Source organism: Manacus candei, unplaced genomic scaffold (assembly GCF_025592945.1).
Source record: "Manacus candei isolate 608988 ecotype Guabito, Panama unplaced genomic scaffold, ASM2559294v1 h1tg000092l, whole genome shotgun sequence".
NCBI classification, from domain to species: domain Eukaryota; kingdom Metazoa; phylum Chordata; class Aves; order Passeriformes; family Pipridae; genus Manacus; species Manacus candei.
The window spans coordinates 2,393,217-2,419,523 of NW_026138140.1; the positions used below are offsets into that span (position 1 = coordinate 2,393,217).

At 40.1% G+C, this 26,307-nt stretch overlaps 1 protein-coding gene across 10 annotated transcripts in view; it reads left to right on the plus strand.

Annotated features, from left to right (window-relative positions):
• SLC7A11 (solute carrier family 7 member 11) overlaps positions 1-26,307 on the plus strand; it is a 272,050-nt gene that overhangs the window by 237,040 nt on the left and 8,703 nt on the right. For all 10 annotated transcript variants that reach the window (XM_051768142.1, XM_051768147.1, XM_051768143.1 and 7 more), the window contains 4 exons: positions 20,611-20,734; positions 21,860-21,963; positions 22,445-22,541; positions 25,836-25,985. In XM_051768142.1, coding sequence (XP_051624102.1) covers positions 20,611-20,734; positions 21,860-21,963; positions 22,445-22,541; positions 25,836-25,985 — 475 coding nt within the window. The remainder of the gene's footprint in view (positions 1-20,610; positions 20,735-21,859; positions 21,964-22,444; positions 22,542-25,835; positions 25,986-26,307) is intronic.

A 26,307-nucleotide genomic window follows, 5' to 3' on the forward strand; every position in this document is an offset into this window, starting at 1 on the left:
TCAGCCCTATACAAACTGAGATCTTACTGTATTGTCTAAATAATAAGTGAATGAAGGAACAGCTGGGTCTCTGAGAGAGAATTTGTCACCTGAAAATTGACAGGAGCCGTGTTGTCTGGAGCAGTAAATTTAGAGGACAGGAAATCAAGCGTGTTGAACTTTCAAACTCATTTCTTATACATAGTCTTTGAGCTCATCTGTATTCTTGAGCACCCACTATGTTCTCTCAAGAAACAGACCCAAGTTTTTTCAATCAAGACCCTAAAAGCAGCTCATGCCCAAACAGCACTTCCCTCCTCCCTTCCCAGGCTGAGCAGAGACCAGGATCAGTGCTCTAACTAGTGAAGAATTTTGACTGTCTCCAGATGAGAAAATAGCAGAAGAGTGTTTTCGTATTACAGCAACATCTTCAGAGCTTTGTCAGAGCCAGGGCTAGATTGTGTCAGATGCTGGCCAAAGAGAATCCAACTTTAAAGAAATAGTGCTGCATTCTCACTATGAGCAGATGATCAGCCTGAACACTTCAAGGTATGAAGATTAGGCTCTTGTTGGAAGAGAGATAAAAAATAATTTCACTTTAAGGGGAAGGAAACTAAGACTCAAATTCCTTAATGATTTCAAGGCAGTCTGTGATTGAGTGAGCAACTAGAGAGAGGTATTAATTTGCAGCCCTTGTTTAGCTCAATCACATTATTTCTTTGGCAGTGTAAGTTTCTGTTAGTGTTGTTGAACTTAGGAAATATTTTTCATTTAGTGGTCTTCAGTGTCAGTGGTACAAAATGATAAACTTTCAAAGGATGTGGATTCTGAAAACATTTTACTGCACAGATTACTTTGCAGTTGCAGTTAAGTATAGCTGCTCTTTGGCATAATCCTTTCTTTTTACTCTATTTTTTCCATTTTTTCTCCCCTGTTATTGAACCATTTCATTTGCAAATATTCTATTTCTGTTTGTAAAATAACTTGGGTCCAGCCCAGGCAATCTATCATTGTTTAAAAATTTACACAGTGCAAAGAACATATTATTGAGATGTATAGTGTTTATAAGTCTGGTCTCAGATTGATAAATCATGTCTTGGGCTGTTGAAAAGCCAAGAAATTAATTGCTTTGCTATGACCTTGGGGTCTGAGATTAGTCAGTTTGTCTATTAGATTTTTCCAGTGTTCTTCTCACTTCATTAATTCCTTCTTTTCTAAGGAACTGAGAAACAGTAAATGTATGGCAGGTCACCAAGTCTTGATGTCGTCAGACATTTTGTAAAATCAGGATATCAAAATGTTTTATGTAATCTGCTTTTATATTGGTTTTAAATAATGTGAATGTCATTTCTAATTAATGTGTACCACCCATTTGTTCTAATTATAGTTTAAAGTCCACTTTGCATCTATGAGGACTGAGTGAGAGAAATGTGGTATTAGAAGTGTTTCTTTCAGGATATCTAAGCATTATAGACATGCAGATGGATGGGAGGGGAATGGTGACTATGATGCTACAACTCTTCCAGCTCCCTTTTTTCTTGTAGCCATCTGATTTTTGGCACTTTGCATTAGACTGCAGCCCCCTTCCAAAATCCATCAGAAACATGAATTGCACTGTCACTCACTGCCAATCTACCCTCTCATTTGGGGTCAGATTCTCAGTAATCAAAAAACAGAAAAAAATATTTTCAGTGTTAATTGAGAGAATGCAAACCTTTGCCATTTCTGCCTCTTTGCTTCTTTCTTTTTTTTTTTTTTTTTTGTTATTTTATAATTTAATGACAAGATTTACTCTGAAGAGGAATATTAATATTGATATCAGTAATCTTAGGCACTAGAAAGGTTTATCTGCCTTGAGTTTGAAATCTTTCTTGCCTTATTATACTGCACTTATTCATAAAAGATACATTTGACTCCAATTCATTTTCTTCATGTCAGCCTACAGTGCCAAATATTCAGTGCAGAAGTTACAGGATTACATTTTGATATTTTATCTGAAGATAATCAAATGAAACAAATGCTAATCTTTCCAGTATTTTTCAAAGCCCATTTGCTCATGTGAATTCATCAGATTACCTTAAAGGGAAAGCCAGGTCAGTTAAGTGAGAGTCAAGTGAATTGAGTGAGTTTTCCCTCCATATATTATTTGTGTCTTGGGTTATTTTTGTATTTGAATACTTATTCTTCATCATAAAATGATGATATTCTAATTAGCTTCCTCCCAGGTATTTTTATGTTGCTTTAAGAAGTCTTATTCCTTCTAAATTTTACTGTATCTCAACAGCATAACAATCTGCCTAAATTTCCTCAGTTATCTGTGAAGTATCTCAGATGAGGTGTCCAAACACTGGTGAATTCAGCATCACTTTCTATGGTTTATTTGTGCCCTGTGTAAGGGATAAAATCATGTTTTCAAATCTATAAAATCCTTTAATGGGGAGGTGAATCTGCCAAGTAAAGAAAACAAAGTAATTTACTTGCTCAAATGTACTTACGCAAAAGCAAGTATGGGGTTTGCTATTTGTAAAATGTATGAAAAGCATTTAATTAAGAATATAATTCCGTAGTATTTGTGTGTGTTTGAGAGGGACAAATAGACAATTACTAGCTCAGGGGAGCTGACTCACCAGCATGAAACTGTTCTTGATAAAATGAACTTTACTTTTGCTCTCTCACTGACTTTATTAACTCCTTGCTGTTTGCATGTCTCACATCTTCAGCTCATTCATTCCTTTTTTTTTTGAAATGGCTAATAATTAATTTCTGAAAGTAAATATTTCAGTCTTGGATGCATGTTTTTTGATGGGTTCAGATTTCTGAAATCTCAGCATGGGAACTACTTTTTTCCCCTTCATAAACTTCTTTTATTTTTTTTTTAGTTCTTGATGGAAGTTGGAAATTCTCTTGTGAATGGGACATGAATGTTCTGAGTTGCTTTGCCTTTATTTATAGTCTCTTTTCACTCCTAGTTTGGGAGATTTTAATTGTCCTATAGTTTGGTATGCAGGGGTTTCCCAAACTGTGTCGCTTGAAGACCATGGGTATAACTTCAGACTGACAAAACATTATGTGGGAGGCAATACAAGGTGTTATCAATGACATGATATGCTTCATAAATACAACTTGCTAGTAAGAAAAAGTAATTATTACTTAATTTTGCACCTGATCTCAGCTAATCTTTGGTGGTGGTTTGAGGCAGCTTGGATTCAAAATCTGTTGCAAAACTAGGGAGGTGGAGCAGGTAGTGGTGGAGAGAGGAGAAACACTAAAAATAGAGTCATAGAATGGTTTGGGTTTGAAGAGACATAAAAGATCATCTAGTTTTGACCCTGTATCACAAGCAGGAACACATTCCCCTAGACCAGGCTGCTCAGGGCCCCATGCAACCTGGCCTTGAACACTCCTGAGTTCTGGCTCCAACGTATTCTCTCATCACTCTCCATCCCATCCACCATAAGATGTGCCATAAATGCCCTAATCTTGACAATCTGTTGGTTGTGCCAAGAAATGATACATTTAAGTGAGCCACATGTGAGACATGCAGACAATTCAAGGGGTGCCACTTGCTTGTGAGCCATAATTGGAGTTTGTCTGTGATAGGATTTGGTGAAGGTCATTGAATCAATAAAATATCTCCAACCAGATGGAGCAAAGAACAGAAACTGTGTTAGCAGCTTGAGTTAAAATGGGAAAGGGGTCAGAATGGAATTGAAAATGCTAACCCAAGTTAAAACCCAAGTAATTTGTTGCTTTTTTTTTTTTTTTTTTTTGCTAACGTCAATTATATCAAACTGGATTTTTGGATTTAATAATGTGGATTATCCTGTACTCCTGCAGTGCAGACTTTTCTTTGGCCCTGCAATTTTTAAGAGTTCCAACATTGTAGCTACCATATGTAATATCTCATAATTAACTGAGGGTGCAGATTCAGTCCTTCTGTTGTTTTTGTCACTCTTGGCTGTTGAACACAGATTCCTCCTACCACACCTGGATGTCCCTTGCTCCACAAGTGCAGTGGGTCCTGCTCAACAGCAGTTCTGTGTCACAAGAGAGAGGAAACAGAGAGAGCACAGCTGGAAAGCACAGCAGCTTGAGACTGGAGTGATCCAGATATATGCAGAAAGACACTCTGCAAACCGAAATCCCCTACCTCGTCTTTGACAGAGGCACTTTGTGTCTGAGCAGTGCTCTGAATTCACCAGAGCAATAGATGCAGACAACAGAGGGGCTGGGAAGATGACTCACTGCATGAATTCACCTGTCATCTGGAATAGGGATCACAGAGACCAAAGGCTTCTGCACAGGGAGAACAAAAGGGCTGCAGATTTCATTGGGCACTATTCCTTCTCCTTACCTTTGCAGAGTCAGAGGCAGCTGCTGTGTGTGCTTACTGCTTTCCAGAGGCTGCATGTTTTACTTACGCATTTAGTTAGGGACTGACTTAGTGGATACAATCTACAGGAATTTGTATGTGACACACATTCATCACATATTATTATTTCTTTTTCCTTCTCCCTTGTGCAGTTGCCTTTTTTAATTTTCTCCTACCCCATGGGTGGTTTTTGTGTTTATATCAGTGCCGAGTCCTCTGGTTCAATTCTGCACCATGAGAGAGACAAGAGATGACCCTCGGGTGCAGTTTTCAGACACCAGTATCTTTGTCATTGGAAGCTGCTTTCTAAACACCAGTTTAGCATTTGAATTGGTTCGGCTGCCTCCCAGTCTTTCTATCTCCTGTTTTCACTTTATTATCTTTCTATTTTAATGTTAAGGGAAAAAAAGTGATGTTCTGTTTAGAAATTGACTGTTGTGAAGAGCTACCTGTGACAGGGCTTAAACTGATATGCCAGTCAATATGTGTAAATTAGAAAAGAGACTGATGTAATCTATAGTGTCTGTAAAGATTTCGAAGATGTACCTTGATCATTAATTAGGACAATAAGGATGTCTTATAAAATTGCAGCTGAGAAGACTAATAATTCACTATCGAATGAAGCAAGGCAAGGTCACTTGTATAATTACCTGTTCTAACATTTATATTCCTTGTATGAAATGCTCCTACTCACATAAAAGTCAAGCTGATGGCCCCAGAAATATTCAGGACTAGGAAATGCAGATTTCTTAACTAAGCTTTGAGGGTATACTAAAGAAACCCTGTAGTTTCTTTTATGTATTTGTTTGATTTTTCTGGACTAAATTATTATTTCATACAGTCAAAGTTAACTTATAGCACACGCCTGGCATGGGTGCTTGAGAAGAGTGAGTGGAAAAATGGAAGAACAAAAATGAATGTTATAGATGTTGGGTAGATACAATATTACTGTGCTGGATTTTAGCTGTGGATATGTTTATGGAAATTAATAGTGCTGTCTTTACTCTTTTTTTCCTAATTGTCTGATATAGAATCTGATTCTAATTCCTTTTATGTCTCATAAATGTAATAAGGATACCACCAAGACATTAGTACAGAAATCAGGAAGGTAGTCAGCTACCTGAAAAATCAAAGATATTCAGCAAACATAGGTGGAGGATGGAAGGAAAAAGAAAAATTTCAAGGGCAGACTGTAATACCATAGTGATATATGCCAGGACACAGGGTTAGTAGTGGTTCTGTGCCTGTGTGTGCGCTGTTGGGAGGGAGGACAGTAAGGCAGGGTGGGAGGGCAGGCTGCCTGCATGATTGTCTCCCCACTAAGGCAGCATCTACTTTAGGGTAATACTTCAGAAGCTATTGCTTTGAAATGTTTGTTTCTGTTTATGTAGACTCTGTGGTTTAAGATAAAAAGGACCAACTTGAAATGAAAATAACTGAATGAATTCCTTCAGAATTCTGGAGACACTTGAAACTTTTTGAAGATTATTTGTTAGAACTATTAGACAGTTGTAAAAATGCATTGTTTGGGCAGGATCTCACCGCAGGAGAATGGGTGGGAGAGGTTCCTGCAGACTCACTGGACGAATGGACATGCAGGCTGCCATGGTGCTTGGCCTTATTTCTTCTTTTATCCAAGGCCAGTAGAAAAAGGGGATCTGGTCTAATCTCATCTGCAGAGGATGAGGATTGAACAACCTGATCTAGGAAAGGTATCCTTGCCCATGGCGGGGGTTTGGAACTAGATGGTCTTTAAGGTCCTCTCCAACCCAAACCATTCTATGGTTCTATTATTTCAGTCTTTTGATTTTTATAAGTGACTGCTTTTGTCAATTTAACAGTGACAATGAGAGGCATCATGGCCCGGTATGGGTGAAGTTATTGCTTGCAGTGTACACGGAAGGCAAACATCTACATGAAAGTGGACACTTAAGAGACTAACCCTCAAACAGGTTTTCCTCTCTCAAGCCTGTGGCACCTCCTTTGAGGAAGCAAAGTCCAGGGAACTCAGCTGGAGCATCCTGCCCTCCTCCCTCCCCCAGAGCCTTGAAGGTCTCTCCCCAGGGTGCCAGGACTCCCACAGGTTTGCAGGAGCTGTGAGTGGCTGCCACAGAGTGTCCTGGAGTACCCCTGTCTCAGAGTTTCAGAGAGCTTTGGTGGCTCCAAGGTGTAAGGATATGATGAGCCCACGTGCTGGCCCCATCTGTCCCTGTGGTGGCTGTTTGGTTTGTGGTGCACAGCATTGCGTCACCACAGAGCTCATTGCTCCTTTCCAGCCCTCAGTGCTCAGTTGGTTTGCTGATGTGATAACCTGTTGAGTGTAAGGTGTGTTTGCTTTCCTTTTGCTGTTTTTTTTTTTTAATTTTATTTTATTTTTTATCATTTTCTGTTTGTTTATGTGAATCATGGTTACTATGAATCAGCTCCGCTAAGGAAGTAAAACAAATGTTTATCCACAGTCTCCCCTGGGGTTGCTGGCAAAATCCTTTACCAGCAGGGTAATGTAATGTAACACAAAACTGTGTAACCTTCGAAGTTTCCATTGCTCTGCATTTTCCTTCATTTTCACCAGCTAAAACATATGAAAGACTGTTATAACATCTATTTCTGTTGCACTGAGGGACGTAGCAGTACCTGTACGGAAGGATGACAGTATCTTCTTTATGGGAAGCCTAAGCAGCTCAGCAGAATATTCATTGCAGGAATAAAAATCTCTTGCAAGACTGATGTACTGCTGAAGGTCCAGAGCTGTAAACCAGACTGTATTTTACTGGAGAGATGATGGGTCTCTCAGGGCTAGGCAGCTCTTCTCTTGGCCACAGCGAAGGTCCCATTTGACATTTTCATTCTCTTCTGGTGGTTCATTAGGAGATGGCCTGGCTGAAATTGCTGGAGGAGAGGTGACACAGCAGTGTATTAGTGGTAGATAGAAAGACGAGTAAATTTACCAGATCAGTTATAACCAGATGAGGCAAACCCAAAATTGTGTCGGTAGAGATCAGACAAATGTCTATCTATGTGCTCAGAATGTTAGCCACCACGCTGAGTCCTTTGGGCCAAACATACCAGGCCAAAACAGCAAACGTTTTGTCTGCGTAAGACTTACTGGCTCAGGAAGCAGTTTTTCATTTAACTGTGGTGCATTGCCTCTTTGTATGCTGATGCAATGCCTGAAAGCCTCGATTGTACTCACTGGTAACTGGCATCAGACCATTCTTTGGGCTGACAGCTGGGTAAAGGTGACAAGTCCACGTGAGGTGGTTCAGAGCAGTCACTGCAGCTCCCTCACAGCCTCCACATCTATCACCTTGGCTCCTGGGGGTGTTACACTCTTTGTGAAAGCAAGCAAATGTGGTTTATACAGCTTCTAGTGTGGGTGGAGACAAACCTCTCCTGGGTTTTTTCTTTCCCACTTTAAAACTGGAGCCTGGTTTCCTCTGACACATGTGCTTTGATTTCTGTATTTACCCAACAGCATTAGCTCTTGTGGAGGTGACTCAAAGCACTCACCTTAATGTTTTGGTCTGAGATTTAAATCTGTGTTTCAAATAGCACCGAAATCTCACTGTAAAACCCAGTCAAAGCCAAGAAATCCCGTATGGAATTGCAGGGGTGTAGATCAGCCTTTGCTTATGGGTACTGTCACTGTTGGCTACAGCCTGTGTATAGAAAAAGGGGTCTCACAGACATTTCTCCTGTTATTTGTAAAAGCAAGCCAACCCCCACTACCTATGGGTATATATATGGCAGAGATGGCTAGTTTAAATCACTGTGTGATGTTCTGATCTGTACTGAAGTGCATCCTTTCCTGGATCCAGAAGGGCATGAACCTATTTTTCCACCTTTTATTTCCTTTTCCCTTTAACGCTGAGCCTCAAAAATGAGAAAGAGCAGGGTGCTAAGGTTGTGTTAGGTAAGCACGACGTTAGATCAGAGCAGGTAGCAGTATCTTGCTTGCCATTAACAGCAGCTTTTTATTACAGCACCATCTAAAACTGCTATAGGCTGATGCTGGCACCATCTGACAGAGGTGGTGAGATAACAGACAGAAAGACAGACAGCATTTTTTAGTGGTATAATATACAGAATGGGAGAATAAAATACAAATAAAGCAGTGGACATCTAAAATTGCAAGGGTAGTATGCTCTTCTTTATTGCACTCATGCACATCAGATTGGAGTTTTATAACTGCACAAACGATTGCTAACACATGCCATGTCATCATGAATACTTATTCTTTAGAACAGCACAGTCAAAATGCCAATAGCAATGGTATTATCATACACAAGGAAACAAATATCTTCCACTTGGTTCAGCCAGCAGAATAACTTACTCAACTCTGACACAGTCTTTTTGGATGAGACATTCAGTGGGGTTGTCTCATTTGATTGTTCAGCTTTAATAGGTAGTGAAATTGCTGGCTTGTATTTAAGATACATAATAGTCGTATCAAAACAAGACAGTTTGGCTTTGTACATCTTTCCTGTAGGTGAGTACATCCTTTTCTGTGTGACAGAAGAATTTCCATCAGAGGAGGATGTTTCGTAGCTAATGAGTGCTGAGATTCTTATTCTCCTGCACATCCCTTCCCTACGTGGTGGCTGTTTTATGTGAGTGCTTATGGGTGTACAGATGTTCTGGAAGCAGGTTCTAGTTGCTTACACTGTAGCTTATACTTTGGTGTTTGGCTGTGAGTGTTTTGGAATTTTAAACACATAGTGACAGTGATATTTTATTTAAGGAAAGACTATTGTTAACTAACAACCCATAAGGGTTTTCAATCATTTAAATTACAGTACAGCCTATATCCATGAACTGTAAACTAAGAGGATTTATATAAGATTATAATGGCTCCAGAGGAGCTGTGAAGTGAATAATCTACATTTCACAAGTTGCACTGCTGTGGTCTATTATGTCAGTCCTCATTCACTTGTAACACTTGCTGTTGAGCAAGTGCAGTTATTTGCATCTTCACCTTGTCATTATGTTTTGTTCATTGTGAAAAAATGGACTATATTATAACAGTATTTAATTTTTTAAAGTATGATGGAATGGAAAATCCCTTGTAAGAGTAGTTTTGATAGTATCACTTGAAAAGACTCAACAGCAATAGAGAGATCTCCATATATCATGAGAATGGAGAGTCAACAGGAGTACTCTGGTGTGACAAGAGGTTCAACATCTGTGTGGGGTTATTTTAGAGAAAAGAAGGATTAGATTCATTCTGTGGTGTAAAAGAATGACAGGTGCTTCTATTTTTTCATATTTGTTTATAACAGGGAAAAAAACAGTTGCCAAGCAAACCCAAATAAAAGTAAAGAAGACCATGACATTCCTTTTCCTTGGGCAAATCTCCCATTAGAGAATAATCTGCTTGTGTATCTAAGGATGAAATGTTTCAGTAAGTGTGAAAAGTAAGCAGAATTGCTTTAAGATTCTTACTTGGTGATTGTGAAGGCCATGAGCAGAGGCTTTTTTTTAGTTACAGGCTATCCCAGACATGAATAGATCCAAGCTGCAGGCCACCATGGTGTTGAGCATTGTCAGAGTCACGATGCTGTGCTAGAAGAATGGCCCTGGAGCGTAATGAATTACATATTTTCTCTGCTTCTAAGAACATAATTTTGCCCACAGTGGCACAAATCCTGCCATCTGCTTTGTGCTTATTTTGGTTACTGAAAAAGCGCCTTACAAGCACTGTTGCTAAACTAACACATAAATTTATGCTGTTCCCCAGAGCTGGTGTTTTTAAAGGGGACCTATAAGAAAAACGGGGACAGAATTTTTAGCAGGGTCTGTTGCAATAAATAGAAAAAGGGGGTTTAAACTGGAGGAGGGTAGATTTAGATTAGATACATGGAAGAAGTGTTTTACAATGAGGGTTGTAAAACACTGGAACAGGTTACCCAGAGAAGTGGTAGATGCATCATCCCTGAAAACACTGAAGGCCAGGTCGGATGGGGCTCTGAGCAACCTGATCTGGTAGAAGGTGTCCCCAATCTTTGCAGGGAACTAGGACTGGATGACCTTTAAAGTCCCTTCCAACCCAAACCTTTCTATGATTCTCTAGGTTTACTTTCAGATTCAGATGTCACAGAGGCTGGTGCTGGGCAGGGTGCTATGGAGTGCCAGGATGTAGGGCTTTTTTGATGGCTTTTTTAATAGGTTGATTCTGTGGGTCAGGATAAGTTCTGTATAAACCCTCGTTATTGCTTTCATTTTGAGATTTTAGCATGGAAGAGTAGTGCATTCAGGGTACATTGAACAGTGTGCAATTGCAAAGATGAGTCAGCCTTAAAATCCCGAGTCTCATTGATTATACTGTCCAAGATAATTAGAATAAACTAATAATTCTGTCTATTTCCTGTTGCTATCCAAACTGAAGGGAACTTGATTTGCAGAAAGGTTTCAGGATCAGCTCCCTAAGGTTATGTTTAAGGTTATATTTAAAATTTCTCAATTTGGACAGAGAAAAAGGAAAATCCAACCTTTACCGGTGATTTTGAAAGTTGTGCATATGTCACTTCATGACATCACTTCATCACTTCTTAAAAAAAAAAAAAAAGGATAAGCTCTTCTCATGTGCATATGATTGTAGTTCAAGCATTATGAAGGCTTAGTGAGAGAGGATTTCAACTTACTGATATTCTCTTTCTCAAAGTACTGAAGCAATGCAACAGAAAAAGTTGATATTCCCATTTGAATTCCATTCAAGTGCCCCCAGTTACTGCGGGCTGCAAAGGCATATTTCAGCTCACATTTGGAGTTTTCTGGATTTCTCTTCCACGTCAGAGCTCCTACGGAATTATTTCAGTGTGCTATATGGGCTGTCCCACATCCATAGGCAGTCTACTGGGCTGTCCTTAGCAAAAGCCTCATTTCCCTGTGTTCTGCAGAGAAAACAATTTATCTGCCAGACAGCCTCCTTCATGGCAGTGTAGTATTGTTAAGACATCTCCTTTTAATTTCGTTTACACCTTTTTATATCTTTTAAAATGCTAATGCTTTGAGGCACTTGCAGTTACCGTTTTCTCATTTTAAATTCCTTCAGAAGAAGAGCCTATCTTGGTAAATGATATTTCAGTTTCCATGGTGCTCCCTATTACAAGTAGCTGCTCTTTTCATCAGCGAATGGTGCAATTTTCATTCATGCTGAAATATCAATGGTAACATACGGCAGCAAATTATTCCTGTATGATCCTTGGCATTGTGGAAGCTCTCCTGCTCAAAATTAAATGTCAGGGAATTTAACAAGTATGAGAAATCTAACTCTTTTTATGCACGCACACACAGAGAGACATACATTTCTCCTTCCATTCCTCTGTGCACCTAAGCATTTATCTTCCTTTATTACTGTAAGGAGTCATTAGTATGCTATCAACATGTTTCCTAAAAAGTTTGGTTGAGGGGGCGGTGTTCCCTCCTGTACTTTCCCCTGGAGTCGAGTGAGGTGTTTTGTATTCAGGCTGCTTGTTCCCAGACTCTGAACTTGAGGGTCTCATTTTGGGAATGATAGCAGCCTTGCCAGCCTGCTCCCTTGCATTACTCAAAGTGTTGCTTTGTCATTTGCAGATGACCTAAAATCAGAAACATAAGTCCTCAGTACAGACAATAGAAATACACACAGATCAAGGCAGGATCTGCTTCCACCCCAACCCGGCTGCCTGAAAACACGCAGGTACTTGCAGGAGTGTGGGGAGGGTGCTGTGACAGGCAGCATGGTTTTTAGTGGGATTTTTCTCATAACCACCATAATCTCTTTCCCTGTCCATGATATTATTGTTATGTCGTAGCTGATGGCTTAGGTTTCTCAGCTGTGTGGCCTGATTGACACATTTCCCTTGTTTATAATTCTAAATATCCCTCCCCTCACCCTGCCAGCTACTGCCAGTGCTCAGTCTTCCCTGAGAAAATGATTCTGTCTGGAGAAAGTAGACCCTGTTCATAAATCACGTGCTCAGGGAACTAATAATTTCAAATTCCCAGGAGAGCCCCCTGTAATAAATAAAACTACTTTTAATACACAATTACATCACTCCCTTTTTACATTTATTTTAAGTCTGTCAGTGTGGTATCTGTCAGTGTGGAGCAATTAAGAGGAAGTTAGACTCACTATCCCATGCTAAATAAAGCAACTTGTAGGAAGCTCTTTGAATTGAGCCTCTACACCATTCCCATTCATTTCCATACAGGAACTTGGTGCAGGCAGGTGTTTTGTTTTTACAGCCCTATGTCAGGTTTGTGGTTATGGCTTCCTTGCCTTCAAGCAAGCACCATGATTTACGAGTGCTTCTCACTGTGATCTACGCTACTGGCAGTGCTGTGAGCACTTCCAGCAAATAGATCTTGGAAGAAAATAAAATGCTGGAGCTTGTGAAAGAGCAGAGGTGCTCCTTTCATCTTCTGGTTGAGAGGGAGCTGAGCAATAAATGTAAAACCTGAGGTTTTGCATCTCTGGTGGAAAAGGTCACAAACTTCCTTGAATACATGAAAGTTTCCCACAAGTGAAATACAGCGAGGGTGACGTTAAATAGTGATGTTGAGGTAGAAACATGGAAATCGTTCATCAAACTCAAGAGTGACAATATATTTGTATTTGAACCCTCTGAGTTCAGGCTCTGTTGCTTTTTAACAGGACCGCCTGTGTGAGAGAGGCAGACACCCTTTTAATTACAGGTCCAGCCTAAGCCTCACCTTTATTGCAATATCCTAGTTAAACAAGCATTGTCTTCTGAGCATCTTCACTGCCATTTCAGGTTCTGAAAAATTAAATGCAAATCCTTTGATAGACATCCCACTGAGCTGGTGCCCACATTTCCAGGCACCTGGCTGTTCCGTGGTTAAGCCTCCTGGACTCTCATTAATAAGCACACCTGAGTTCCCAGGATAAGCCTAGCTCCATGCAGATATGCCTATTGCAATAGGAAAGAAAAACCAGAAAAGACTTTTATGTTCTTGGGAGGGATGTAATTTCGGATCAAGTTACAGTACAAAATAAAAGCTGGGTTTGATTTTTCACGTCTTTTGGAAGCAGTTGTAAACTTTGTACTATAAGTTTTGCAACAGAGTTAACATGAAGATATTGAATACTGGCACTTGTTGGACATATGGAAGCAGAATTGACTGAGAAATCATAGGGGATGATTGATATTTTATGTTTCAAGTCTGTATTTTGTGTTTCAAGTCTGTATTCCATTTATTTCTTTAAAGAGATTTTAAAAATTAGCCCCCGTAGTAGCTCTGTGTGCTGCCTCTTGTGCTCAGTTTCTGGCTCCTAACAGTGCTCGTGTGCTTGCTAAACAAAAAATGGCTAAACAGAGACAACATGAATAATATTTAGTACTGTAACCTCAGAAGTTCTTTGTGGATTTAGCTGTCATCCTTAATATCTTTTGTGTTGGCTTAGTTTTCTTTGGGAATACCAGAAATGCTATCCACTCCGTGCAAAGAGATTCAGGACCCTGCTTGACCATGAGGGGTGTCTCTGGCTGGTAGTCCAAGTTTTAGAGGAATCCATCCTGCTCTTCAAAGAAAGGTGTTTCATAAAAGGTATTGACTTGACAAGGTAAATGAGTGTGGCACTCTGATGGCATCTGACTTGCCAACCTGAGTTTGTACACAGAGCGATCACAGCCAAGTTTAAATCTCTGTTAAAATAAAGCAAATTCCCTTTTGAGTGTAACAACTACTCTCAGTTTCTCAAGGGCTTTGGGCAGATTTGCTTCTGTTTGAGACTAGCTGGGAGGGTTTGCCTGGAAGAGATGTTATGGAGAAGAGGTTACATTGTGCAATTAATACATTTCTAAGTCTTAAATTTCAGACATAGGAGTATTTATGCTAATTAAGTTTTGAGGAAAGCCTGCTGGAAGGAGTACTGAAAACATTTGAGAAGCTGATAAAATTTCCTGCCCTTTGCAGCACACTGGCAATGCAGTTTGACCCTTTAAAGTCAGTGGGTCATGGAAGACCCTATTTGTGAACTGTAAGCAATTATAATCTGAACCAGTGAAGTCAAACAGCAGGTAGAAAACAAGTAATTAGCACAGCAGAAGCTCTTTTCTTCTCTTGCTAGATGGTAGAAGGCAAGAAGGTTTTTAAATGCAAACTGTGACCTGATTCATCACTCTGTTATCCTGGTGTAATCCTGCTGTGTCTCTGCAGAAGTCAGAAGTATGGAACCAAAGCATGGAAATGAAGAAGGGAGCCCTCTGACACTCACTCCAGGAGTAACATCCATGGAGCATGTGATGGTGTAAATGAGAGTGCAGCTTAATAGCTAGGATTTCCTTGTCATCACTTCTCCCCTCAAAATCAAGAAGATCAAAAGATGATGAAAAGAAGTGATGTAATTGAATAGTGTCTGAGCTGCAAGCCCACAGGCAGCAGCTCTGATCTGGAACATAAGGATGGAACATATTGGGAGGCAGTGAAGGGGGGGGAAGGAGTGATCTGCTGAGGGGAACCTTTACTACAATAAACAAAATAATAATAATAGCTTATTGTTGAAGTCGGCTGTTGCTGAGACACTTATTAGCATTTATAAATACGTGGATTTGAGAGGTGCTGTGATGATTCCCATCCCTTTTGCCTCTCTATTCCTGGCTTTGATTCAATCCTTTTAAGTTTTGCATCCTCCTTTTGTCCTAACAGATGGATGAGATTGCAGTTTTTTCATCTGTTGACCTGGTGAGAACTATTTGATCCCTTCAGTGTTGTATTCTGTCTTGTAGGCTACTTTTTGCATGAAAAATACGTGGCAGGGAAAAGTAAGTTTATATCAAAATGTACTGCTTTGCTGTCCAGAATTTGGAATTGCCACAGCTCACAGAATAACTACCTGGTAACAGTGAGAGATATAGGTTGGACTCTGGAACACAACCCTTATTAAGGCAAACCTGTATGTCTTCTAGTCTTGCACTGAAGTCCTGGGAATATTAAATAACCAGGGTTCTCTTGCCACTATCTGTATTTGGTTACTTTTTCCAGTGTCAGGTTATTAGGATAAATTTGCTCTTGTGACTTCTTCTGCCAAGATTTGGCCTTATGACCAGTGCAGTGGATGATTAGATTTTTTTAAGAGTGCCAGAATCTGGAAAGAGTTCATTTGCAAATTTGCTTAGCAGATTGCAAATGGTGAATAAATTATTGCACAAGAGAACTATTGAAACTTCTCTGGTGGTAAATTTTCAACTAAAAAAATATAGCATATACAGCCTCTTGCTCATGAAAACCAAGTAAATGCTTGCCTGGAAATCATGTGGAATTAGGACTTCTCCTCTCTCCTTTTTTACTATTTTCTTTTTAAATTTGTATGTAACTGAAAGTCTCTTCCACTATTTCCCTGGTACAGTAAAGATGTAGTTCAATCAAACTTTATCAGTAATTAAATGCTTTATTTAGACCTTATTTATCTGTCCTGGCTGGTCCCACCAGTGTAGCTTTGTCCAGGACAGTTTACTGGGAGTGAGCATCTGTAAAAACCTGGCTTTGAAATGGATGCAAGGAAAAGTTTTTGGAATGGCCTCTAAACAACAAAGGATGTGGCGACAATGGGTTTCATCCTTATGAACTCAGCTGGCTTGGTGGGGTGTATTTGACTGTGTGTTTGTCATTTTATAGAAAGAACAGCCCTCAGTGATCACAGCTCTTAGTGCTCACTGCTGTTGTTATAAAAGTTGTCATTAAACTGGGATATATGCTGTAGATTTCTGGGAATGTTCAACTGATTTATTGACATTGTTGCTCTTATCCCTGGGTTCTTGCTCTGACTTTCTTTCTCTTTTTCCTTTTATCTTTTTTTTCACTTTTTCCCTTCTCTTACTTGCTCTGCTTTGTGTTTTTCTTTCAAAAATATTTGTGGGAGGTAGAGACGTACTAGAGCTGATTATTGAAGATCTACGATTCTGCAACGCTGAAGGTTAAATCCAAACCCCAGTGGTTATCCTGATTAACTGAACCATATTCCCTAGCTCTTGGGCCCTTTACAGGGTCTAGAGGAAGGAAATTTGCTTCCAAGCCATATACAGCATTGCTTGGCAATGCATTTCAGCCCTATATAGCACAGGATGGGCTAGGTATATTCCCACTGCTGAATTTCTCTGTGATGGTAGGCTCCTTGGTGACTCTTTTTCTGGGAATCATAAGGTAGATGGGCTCTTTGTTCAAGCTGTTGCAATTCTTCATTACAGTTGCTCTGTATATAGGGCAAAAGGGGAAGATTTAGCTTTGAATAGTAGCTAGGAATAGCTACTAAGTCTTAAAAGGTGTAGAGATTCAATTCAATTTTAGTCAACGTTCAGATGCATGGAAATTATCCTAATTGTCTCTTATCTGCTTTTATAAAGACTTTTTAACTATATTGTCAATATTTGCCTGATTCAGGTTTCCTCAGATTCATTTTGTTACTGGTTTTCCTCAAAGCTTTGGGAGAAGAGATGAATATTGCAAAAATACTTTCCTGGCAACAGCTTCCCCTTCTAACCAAGGAGCAGTGTGCTTGAGTATCACCTTGACAGTAATGCTCAAGACATTTCCAAATAATTGTGTAAGTTTGGATCTAATATTAAGACCAGGCTGGATGGGGCCCTGAGCAACCTGGTCTAGTGAAAAGTGTCCTTGTCCATGACAGGGGGATTAGAACTAGATGATCTCTAAGGTCCGTTCCACCTCAACCATTCTATGGTTGTATGATGATTCTATGATTGGCACCTCAAGGTCTATTCAGACAAACAACTGTTTTGAAAAGAATTGTTCTTGATTTTGAAATCTATTGAGATTTAACTCTCAGATGAGTGCAAAAGGAAAGCACTGCCCTATAGTAGCCAGTATTCACTTCAATGCAAGTTCAAGTCCTGGACATGTTTTAAGTAAATGAGATATTGCAGTCTCCTGTATCTGAGCACACACAGTGCAATGGTTTTTAAACCATTGACCATTCTGAGGTCTTTATCAGTTGGATAAGGTTTCTGTTTTGTTCTAAGATTTTTTCCCTAAGAAATATCTCACTGATATGTTCAAGTTCCTCATCAGAAGCTTTAACTTCGATGAATCAAAATCTCAAAACAGTCTTAAAGTGGAAAATGTGTTTTTCTTGAATTTTCTGTCTCCCTCTAGTGCAAATCTCTCAGCTGTGAGGCAGTTGTGAATTTGCATTACATCAGAAACATGACTTATCAGTGTTCTGACACCCTGTGTTGTGTGTGATTCACAGGATGTAGAAGTGAAAAGGTGAAACCTGCATCAATAGAGGCAATTTAATGGAGAGCAGAACTTTGGTATGGTTTTTCTTATTTACGGAGAAGATTTGGCTGTCTTGGAGAATATCTAAAATATTCCAAGAGAATTGGTACAGTGATCCTCCAAGGAAAGGAGGTAATCTTTATTGGTAATGGCATTACGGTTTTTATTCCAGCGCAGTGACTGCAGTTCATTGCAGAGAGTCCGATAATGGGATCCTGTTGCAAATTGGGAACTGCAGAGAATCTAATAATGGGATCCTGTTGCAAATTGGGAACTGCCTCTTAAATTGGTTGGATAGAAAAGACACGGTTAAAGCTCTCACTTAGTGGTTTTACATATGGTTTGTGCCTGTCTGTCTGTGCTCTCAGGTGACTCAAGGTCCAACTGCAAATACGGGTGGAGGTGTCAGTGAGAAATGAACCGTACTGTGTTGCTCATCCCGGAAATCTTGAAGCTGGCCTTTTATTTTTGTCTAAGTCTGTCACTGAAAGCAGTGGCTAATAAGCAGCACTTGGAAGGGTTGTGCGGGCGTACGACAGCCCTCTGAAGGCTCACTCCTGCCAGGAGACAAAAGGAGGTGCAGCCTGGGAGCTCGCTTCCCTCAAAAACAAGGACTCAGGAGCTTAGAAGTCACAGCATCCCTTGTGATGCTCCAGGCACTGAGTTATGATTTGCAGGCTTTTTAATGAATAGTGCTTGCTGACTAGTTCTGTCTTGTTTAGGAGTTTTATTCTTCTCCTGAGTGTGTTTTTTATTGTTGGTATTACTATCCAAGGGAGTTAGTGCTCTTCAGCATAACAAGGTAGGACCTTCAGTGCTAAGAAAATGGTCATGTTTGGAAGCATGATTTTCTTTTTCCCCTTAGTTTTGAACTGCTATTTTGTTTTATCAGAAATTAAGACTGTGATTTAAATTAGATATGAATACAAAATGTTTGGTAAGAGTTAGAATGAACAAAAATAGTTTTTAAATTTAACAGTGTGATTATAGTAATTTAAATGGTGTTAGTGAAAATAGTCCAAATTTGCTATCTTTGGCTGGAAACATTCTTTTTAAGGTTGGAGTAAGTGCAGATTTATCCAATAGCTTGGTGGTTGAAGCATTCATCTGTGATGCAGAAGATATAGTTAAAATCACTGTTCTGAGAGGCTTTGCATCCATGTATCCCTGCCTTGAATCAGATGCTAAGAGGATTGAATTCAATTTACACCCAGGTCAGGTAAGAAGCTTAACCTTGCTGGTTGCAAAATATCTGGCAACTGACCCACAAAACCTGTTTTTGCCCATAGTATCAACACAGAGAGCTGCAGTATTTCTTGAGTCCGTAGCTTTGTGGGTTTTCCAGCAATACAGCACCTGCATTCTGGGCTCTTTGCTCTGGTCTTTGCTATCTCCTTCTTCATCAACAAGTACATTCTACAAGCTGACTGGCTTCCCTTTTTCCAGTTTCTTCACCTGAGGATGTGTGCATGAGGTAGCCATGGGGTAATGCAGTATCATGATGTCTACCCAGATGTGGTGTTATGTTACAGCATGATCCTCTTACCTACCTGTGTGTCTGGGTTAATGGGAGTATTTGACACCATGGTTTCTAAGGTGGGCAAGATGTGCAACGGTGATACTGTCCTGCTTTACTTATTTATAAATAAGTGCATTTATTTAGTTTCAGTTCAGAGCTTCTTTTCAGCTCTTTACAGGCATACTGATGTAAAGGATTTATTTGAGAAACAAGGACTGGTAGCAAAGAGGATCCTTAAATTCTGACCAGACTGTGTTTCTTTGAGATCAGAAAAGAATGGATCTTTGTGTTGGTTTTCAGAACACCTTTTCTTTTGATGTGATTACAACAGTCCTTTAGGGCTGTTCTTGTGATCTCTTCTGGAACGTCAGAATTCCTAGTTCTGTCTCTCCTTTCTTGCACCTGGTGGGGTGACCTTCACAACGAAGTTTTCTAGATATGGCAACCTCTCCATCCCTTCAAAAGCAGCCTTAATATAGACAACTGGAATCAGACGTGAAGCAGTGAGGGAGTTTGCATACTGCAACTCTTAACCTTGGCATTAAAGGATCAAACATTAGTTTCAGATCTGAATCTTTTCTTGGTGTAATGCAGATATCAATAATATTAAGTGGAAAGAGACTAGAGCAATACTTGAAGCATCTGTTTTTTTCTCCTGACTCAAATGTATGCCTGCAGTGTGGCTTTGGACAAATTCACTGTGCCTCTCTTCCTGTTTTTTAAAATTGGAATAATTCTGTTCTTTTTGACTTGCAGGACATGCTATATAAAATTTTGGCATTATTATTTGTTTGTTGTTGTTCTGTCTTTTAACTATCAGGGGGGTTGTGCTATTCAATACTGTTTGTGCTGTGATAACAGTACAAATTTGTGCTGTTTCTATTTCTGTGTCATATTCTGCTCTCATGTTCCCCTGAATAGTGAGAGAGAGAACTAGGATATGGTAAGATGTGCAAGGGAAGAAATGCACAGAGGAGGAAAGGCAGAATTTCAGATGCTGGATATTTTGGCATCCAGGGGAGGATGTAAAACGCCTCCAGGTGGTCAGTGGCCATGGAGTGCCAGTGGGTATGTTGGAGATGCCACTGTGATTACCCTCCTGATAGAGAGCTGGATCACCTGCATCTGTCATCTCAGCCTTACTGCTGGTTCAGCCAGTGACACCTTCTGCCTTCCTGTTGGGTTCAGCTTGCAAGTCAGTCTGAGTAGGCAGCTCAAATGGGCCATACTTCTTGTATGGGAAGCACAGGGATCACAGCCTCTCGGTGTCCCAAAATGACTTGTCCCTCAAACATTTTCTCACCTCTTCATTATAAACCTCTTTGCTTTGTCTAGATAGCTTTGTTTATTTTTTTTTTTTACTGGTGGTTTCTAATTATGATATTTTGGGATCACCAAATGTGCATTCACCATCATTAGTGGCTTCTTCTCATGTCATTTGTTTCATGTTCAGGGACTAGCAACCAGATTGCAAAATAATGAGCTACCTTGTGTATTTCAGAAACATACCCCTCGCAATATGCATTTCAATGATTATCGTCACAGTTGGCTATGTGTTAACAAACGTGGCTTATTTCACTACAATCAGTGCTGGGGAATTGCTGCTTTCAAAAGCTGTAGCAGTGGTAAGTTACAGAAGAAAAATACAAAGCTGTATCCCTGCTGCAGTTGTGTTTGTTGATATATTCTTATTTTCCAGGGGAAAAAATTGGGTGGACGCATCCAATGAGGTTTTTGTATGGCACCACTTATTAGCATACTGGTGAAATAAGTCTGATTTTTGACTGATGGCTGGGATTGCACTTAAGGCCATCAATAACATTTATAAACATAACATTGGACTGTATTTATTTACCTCTTATAACAAACTCAATAGGACTTAAATTTTATAGCTGAGTACATGCTTGAAAAATTCAGTGCTAAATTGTAAACTCGGCTCCTGGGAAGCAGGAATCACTGATATTTGTGGAAGTGGGAGCTCTGAACTATCTTGTGTAGCAAGACAGTCACGCTGTCTCTGCACAACGTGTGTCCTGAGTATTTAGGAAGGGGGTTGCTGTGAATACGGGAGCTCATTTGGGAAGGAGTTGCAAGGCAACCTGGCTAGGCAATACTGCTTTGGTTGTTCTTGCTGAATTGTGGTGATGATACCGATTTTTATATTTATGGTATCTAAGTCACAATGAGGAAATAAAAAAATTCCACTTCCTTTCCAGTAGTGACACTGCCTGTGGTTATTTCGGTTGACATGGCTTTTGAAAAATGACCAAATTCTGCAGCTAATGGGAGACTTAGAAAACATTTTGTAAACATGAAGAAAATTGTGCATGTCTCCTGTGGTACCCCAAACTCCAGTTAAGTCTCTTCTGCTAATGAATTGATGGACTATACCACTGGGTAGCATCAGCTGAGTACAATGAAGGCTGTAGAAAACAAAAATTAGGTATGCAAATCAGACCTTGATCCATTCAGGCTGGGTCTTCTTCTTTAGAGTCGTAATGGTCTAAAAAGACAAAAGTTAGGGCCTGATTCCAGCTCCTCAGCGTTGCTTCGACTGGTGATCTTCCAGACATCCTCAGCAGTAAAGGTGGAAGAGCTCAGCTGGTGACACAAAAGAAGAGGCCACAGCGCAGCTTTCAGTGAGGGATACAGAAAAGGACTATAATTAACACCATAATAATTTGCTAATATAGTACAGTTACTTTCCTGTTTTATGAAAAATCACTGTATGTTTCTCTCTCCTCTGACAGACCTTTGCCGAACGGCTAATGGGAAACTTTTCTTTAGCTGTACCAGTATTTGTTGCTCTCTCCTGCTTTGGATCTATGAATGGTGGTATTTTTGCGGTCTCCAGGTGAGCATTGCTGATATTCCTGTGGGTGAGGGCTTGGGATACACAGCAAAAGAAAGCAAGCAAGGGGAAGGGAGAGTAGGGTTCATTTCTTCAGCAGGATATGCAAAATTACTTAATTGTTTACCAGGTGCGGGGCTTTTTCTCACTTTGTTCCTGTTGACTTCAGTGTATTATTGTTAAAATCCTTTGAACGGTTTGGAAATTAATTCCTCCGAGGATACCCCTTAATTACTGGCTACTTTTTTATCTGTGGAGGAGGGAAACTGGAGAGAAAATATTAACTAATTCCAAACGCCAGTCAGGGGACACATTCAGAGATCACTTTGATTTCTGTATATGGGTTTCTCCTGCTAGTGTTTTCATTCAGAATACCTCAAACAAGACTGAGAAGTGCTGCTGTGCTCTGTGACTTTCATGAGCCACTTTGCGTAGTCACAGTAATGAGCACATTTAAAGTCTGTCCACATTTATTTCCCACCAGGATGTTCTTCGTTGCATCCCGCGAGGGTCACCTTCCGGAAATTCTCTCCATGATTCATGTCCGCAAGCACACTCCTCTGCCAGCTGTCATTGTTTTGGTAAATCATACAAACAAATGTTCCTGCACTAGAATTCATATTACAGACTTGCTCTGGAGAATTCCAACAGAATCTGGGCACTGCTTGAGTCTCATTTATTAATGTGTACATGGGCTTTTGGGCAGGACAGAGAACAGGAAAGAGAGGAATGAGATTTGGGAGTTGTTCTTATTTTATCATCTCCTCCTTGCTTTCTTGTCGGAGCACTTGACTGCCTATCCCTGCAACGTAATTCATGCCTTATTGCTCTGTATTTCTAAGGAGCTGCTAGTGATGAGCTGGTTCCCTTTCAGAGAAACAAATTCCAGTTAAGCAAACAAAAAGGGTTTCAGTTAACTGAAAGTGCAGCTAAATACCAGCATCTGGAAACAACACCCTTAAGGGTCTTTATACTACCTTATAGTGAAAAATGCAAACAATTATGCACTAAGATAATGGAGGGGGAACCCTCAGCAGTGCAGTGTAGTGGTGATTAAAAAATGAGAGAACATGTGCCTGGGAAATAGTCTGTGAATTGTCTAAGGAAAACTACTGGTGTTTTAGTGGAAATCCTAATACTGATTTCTAAAACAGCAGCAGAGGTAAATGTTGGCCGTGTGTTTGCATTGCAGACTGATTTGTATGGTAAAATGTTAGGACTAAATGTCAAAATACCAACCTCAAAGTTCAGTTTGCATAGTACCGGGAAGATTTTCACTTATCATGCAGTTTTCATAAGCATCGATGTTCAGCCCCTCGTTTGGGTTCAGTGGACTGTAATGGATCTGGACAGACCTCTCCCTCTTTAGGAAGTTCCAGCCACAGCAAAAGATGCATGTATGAGTCTATGCTAGTAAGATCAGATGCTTGTACTGGAGTTTAAATCATTTTTTGCCTATAACTCACTTCTGAAGTGTTGAATTTTATATGTGGCCATACAAGCATAGGCTTCCAAATTTTGAAAATTAGGCAATGTGATTACGGTGAAAAGTTTTAATAAAATCAATTTTCCATAAGCATTCAGTTTACATTTTATTTCCTTAGGTGAAGTAGTTATACCTTTTGGGTAAAAGACTGACTATTTTCCATGGAATGAAATGCACAAATGCATTAATATGATTTTTTTTTGTTCTTAGAGACATTTTATGCCTTTGTATATGGTCCTGTTACACTAGTGCATTGATTTCCTTTGAAAAAGTCAAATTCTCATATGAAGAGGGATTTCCTTCAAAGATTGCTATTTTTTATCTTGCCTTATTGCAAATAGAGCAGTTGCAGGATATATTCTGCATCGATAATCTGTGTTTTAGCATTTCCCTATTTTATTTCTCCTGCCAAGGTCTACACACTGTAAGAAAGGAAAGAGCTCTTGAGGGTAAACTGAGCACGTGTTTGAGGCTTGTTACGTAAAACACCCCACATTTTTAGGAATTAAGAAGTCTGTTAATGTCTGTATGATGTTGTTAAAGAAATTTCCCAGTTTGACCATTCACGGGACTCTCTGGCAGTCACACTCAGCACCAGAGACTTTAACTGCTGGAACCGAAGCCCACTCAGTCAGACCAGGTTTCCTCACCGGTTCGACCGCAGGTTTCCCATATCAGAGTCTCAGATGTCTCATTCCATAAAGCCACTCACGGCGCAGCAGCGCAGGAACAGCTCAGCCTGGTGCCGCTGAAGAGGGACTCCAACAAAGGAACCCCCTCACAGTCAACTCTCGCTTCCTTCCCAGTCTTCGGCTCCTGTCCCCCTCTCCGAGTTCATCCACTTCGCTGGCATCCCCCATCTTCATCTCCTTTGTCATGCTAAAGTCGGCATGTTCCTTTGACATCTCCTTTGTCACGTCGGCAGGTCCCGGCTCCTGCTGTGTCTCACAGTGTTTATTAACGTGGCCGGCAGTCAACTCTCTTCATCCCCTTTGTTATCCCAAAAGTTGGCAATTCACGGCCTCTTGTCTCGAGCTCCTACTGAGAGCTCAATCTACATTTCAATCTGCATCTCAACCTGTGTCTTGCAAACAGATACCTGGACCAGATGTGTTCCTCAGCAATGCCCTGGTATCCGATAGATGTGTGTGTAGCAACTCCAAGAAATCATGCAATTTGATTGTAAACCTACTTTATTTTATTTTTTCTTCATAGCTCTCCTTCACTTACATTATCATTAAAACTTGCATTTTAGTTATAACTGGTATTTTAAACTTTTAGGGCTGAGTCTATAGAGAAGAAATCTTGCCCAGTATAATTCAGTGGTAAAATTTCCTTTGACATTTACATAGAAGCAGTTTGCTTAATGTCTGTGTGTAAAGAACCAAGTACTTTATAAGTCATTAGGGGTTGGAAGACAGAGACCCACATTTGAAATATTGATTCTTCTGGTTCAAATCCATGTTGTCTTCACTTCTTCGAAAACAGGAAAGAGAGAGGCTGTGAATCTAGATTATTAATACAAATTAGTTTTCCTGATGTAAAGATTTAGCCCAGTGTTTTACTGCATCTGCAGTTGATTTCAACTGTTGCCTTGTTATAAATCTAAATACTCTCACCGCCAGGATCTTCCCTATTGCTGAAGAATAAGGGTTATGGGGAATTTGACTCATTCCTTCATCCCCAAACGCAAGGACATTTTTTTGTCCAGCTATTACTTTGAAATAGATTCTGGTAGGCTACACTAACCACGTAACTCAAGACACATCTCTCGTTTATACGTAAGCTTTTGCCTACCTCACAGACGACTTGTATCTCAGAACAGCTTTCTGATGAGAAAACATATTTATTCTGGTGTCCCTCTCCTTGTTCTTCAGTTGCTGCCTGAGTGACAGCTAAATGCTTCTTTCTGCTTAGGAATGTTTGCATTTACAATGTGCAAAAAGTCACCTTTTTCCTTCCACAAAACACCTACAAACCTCTGCTTTCATATGATCACACGTGACCAGAATTTAACTGCTCTTATTTGCATCGGTGATGAGCGAATAAAGCTGCAGTGGGCTAATACACTTGTCAGGTCCCATGGGAATGCTGCCCAGGATGCTCAAGCATTTGGGTGATGCAGTGGGCTGTGTGCCTGTGTATTTGTCTGGGTCACAGGGGACACATTTGTATTGACCATGTGTGGCCACCCAGGAGAGATCTATATTGATCCACCATGGTCTCAGGGGACAGCTGTACATCGATTGCATGACAAAGGCAAGCCTGAAGTCTGTGGCACTCAGGTGTGTGCATAAGGCTGTGCTGCTTGTCCCTGTGGAAAAATTTGACATCACTGCTGTAAAATAATAGAGATTGATCTACTAAACCCCTCTTATTTCTTTTTCAGCATCCTCTCACAATGATAATGTTATTCAACGGGGATCTCTACAGCCTCCTGAATTTCCTCAGTTTTGCCAGGTGGCTTTTTATTGGACTAGTAGTTGCTGGGTTGATTTATCTCAGATATAAACGTCCTGATATGCCTCGTCCTTTCAAGGTAACCTCTGCTCTCTACTCTTTTACATGAATTCTTCTCCCTCTTCTCCATTCTGCAGTCAGACAGCAAAGGAACATTTTCTGATGTAGCAAGCTAACCTCTGTTTCAAGAAAAGCGGAGTTAAAAGAAAATAGTCTTGCACTGAATGCTCTCCGAGTGTTTCCCTGCAAGCTCCTCAGCTAAAGGCCTGAATAATTTTGCTACCGAAATTCATGTCAGGCGTAAACGTTAATATAAAACATTTATGTCATTGCCTATCCAATATCAAATACGCCAATTTTCCGTGCAAATAAGTGGTTAGTGCTATCATTATAATATTTGA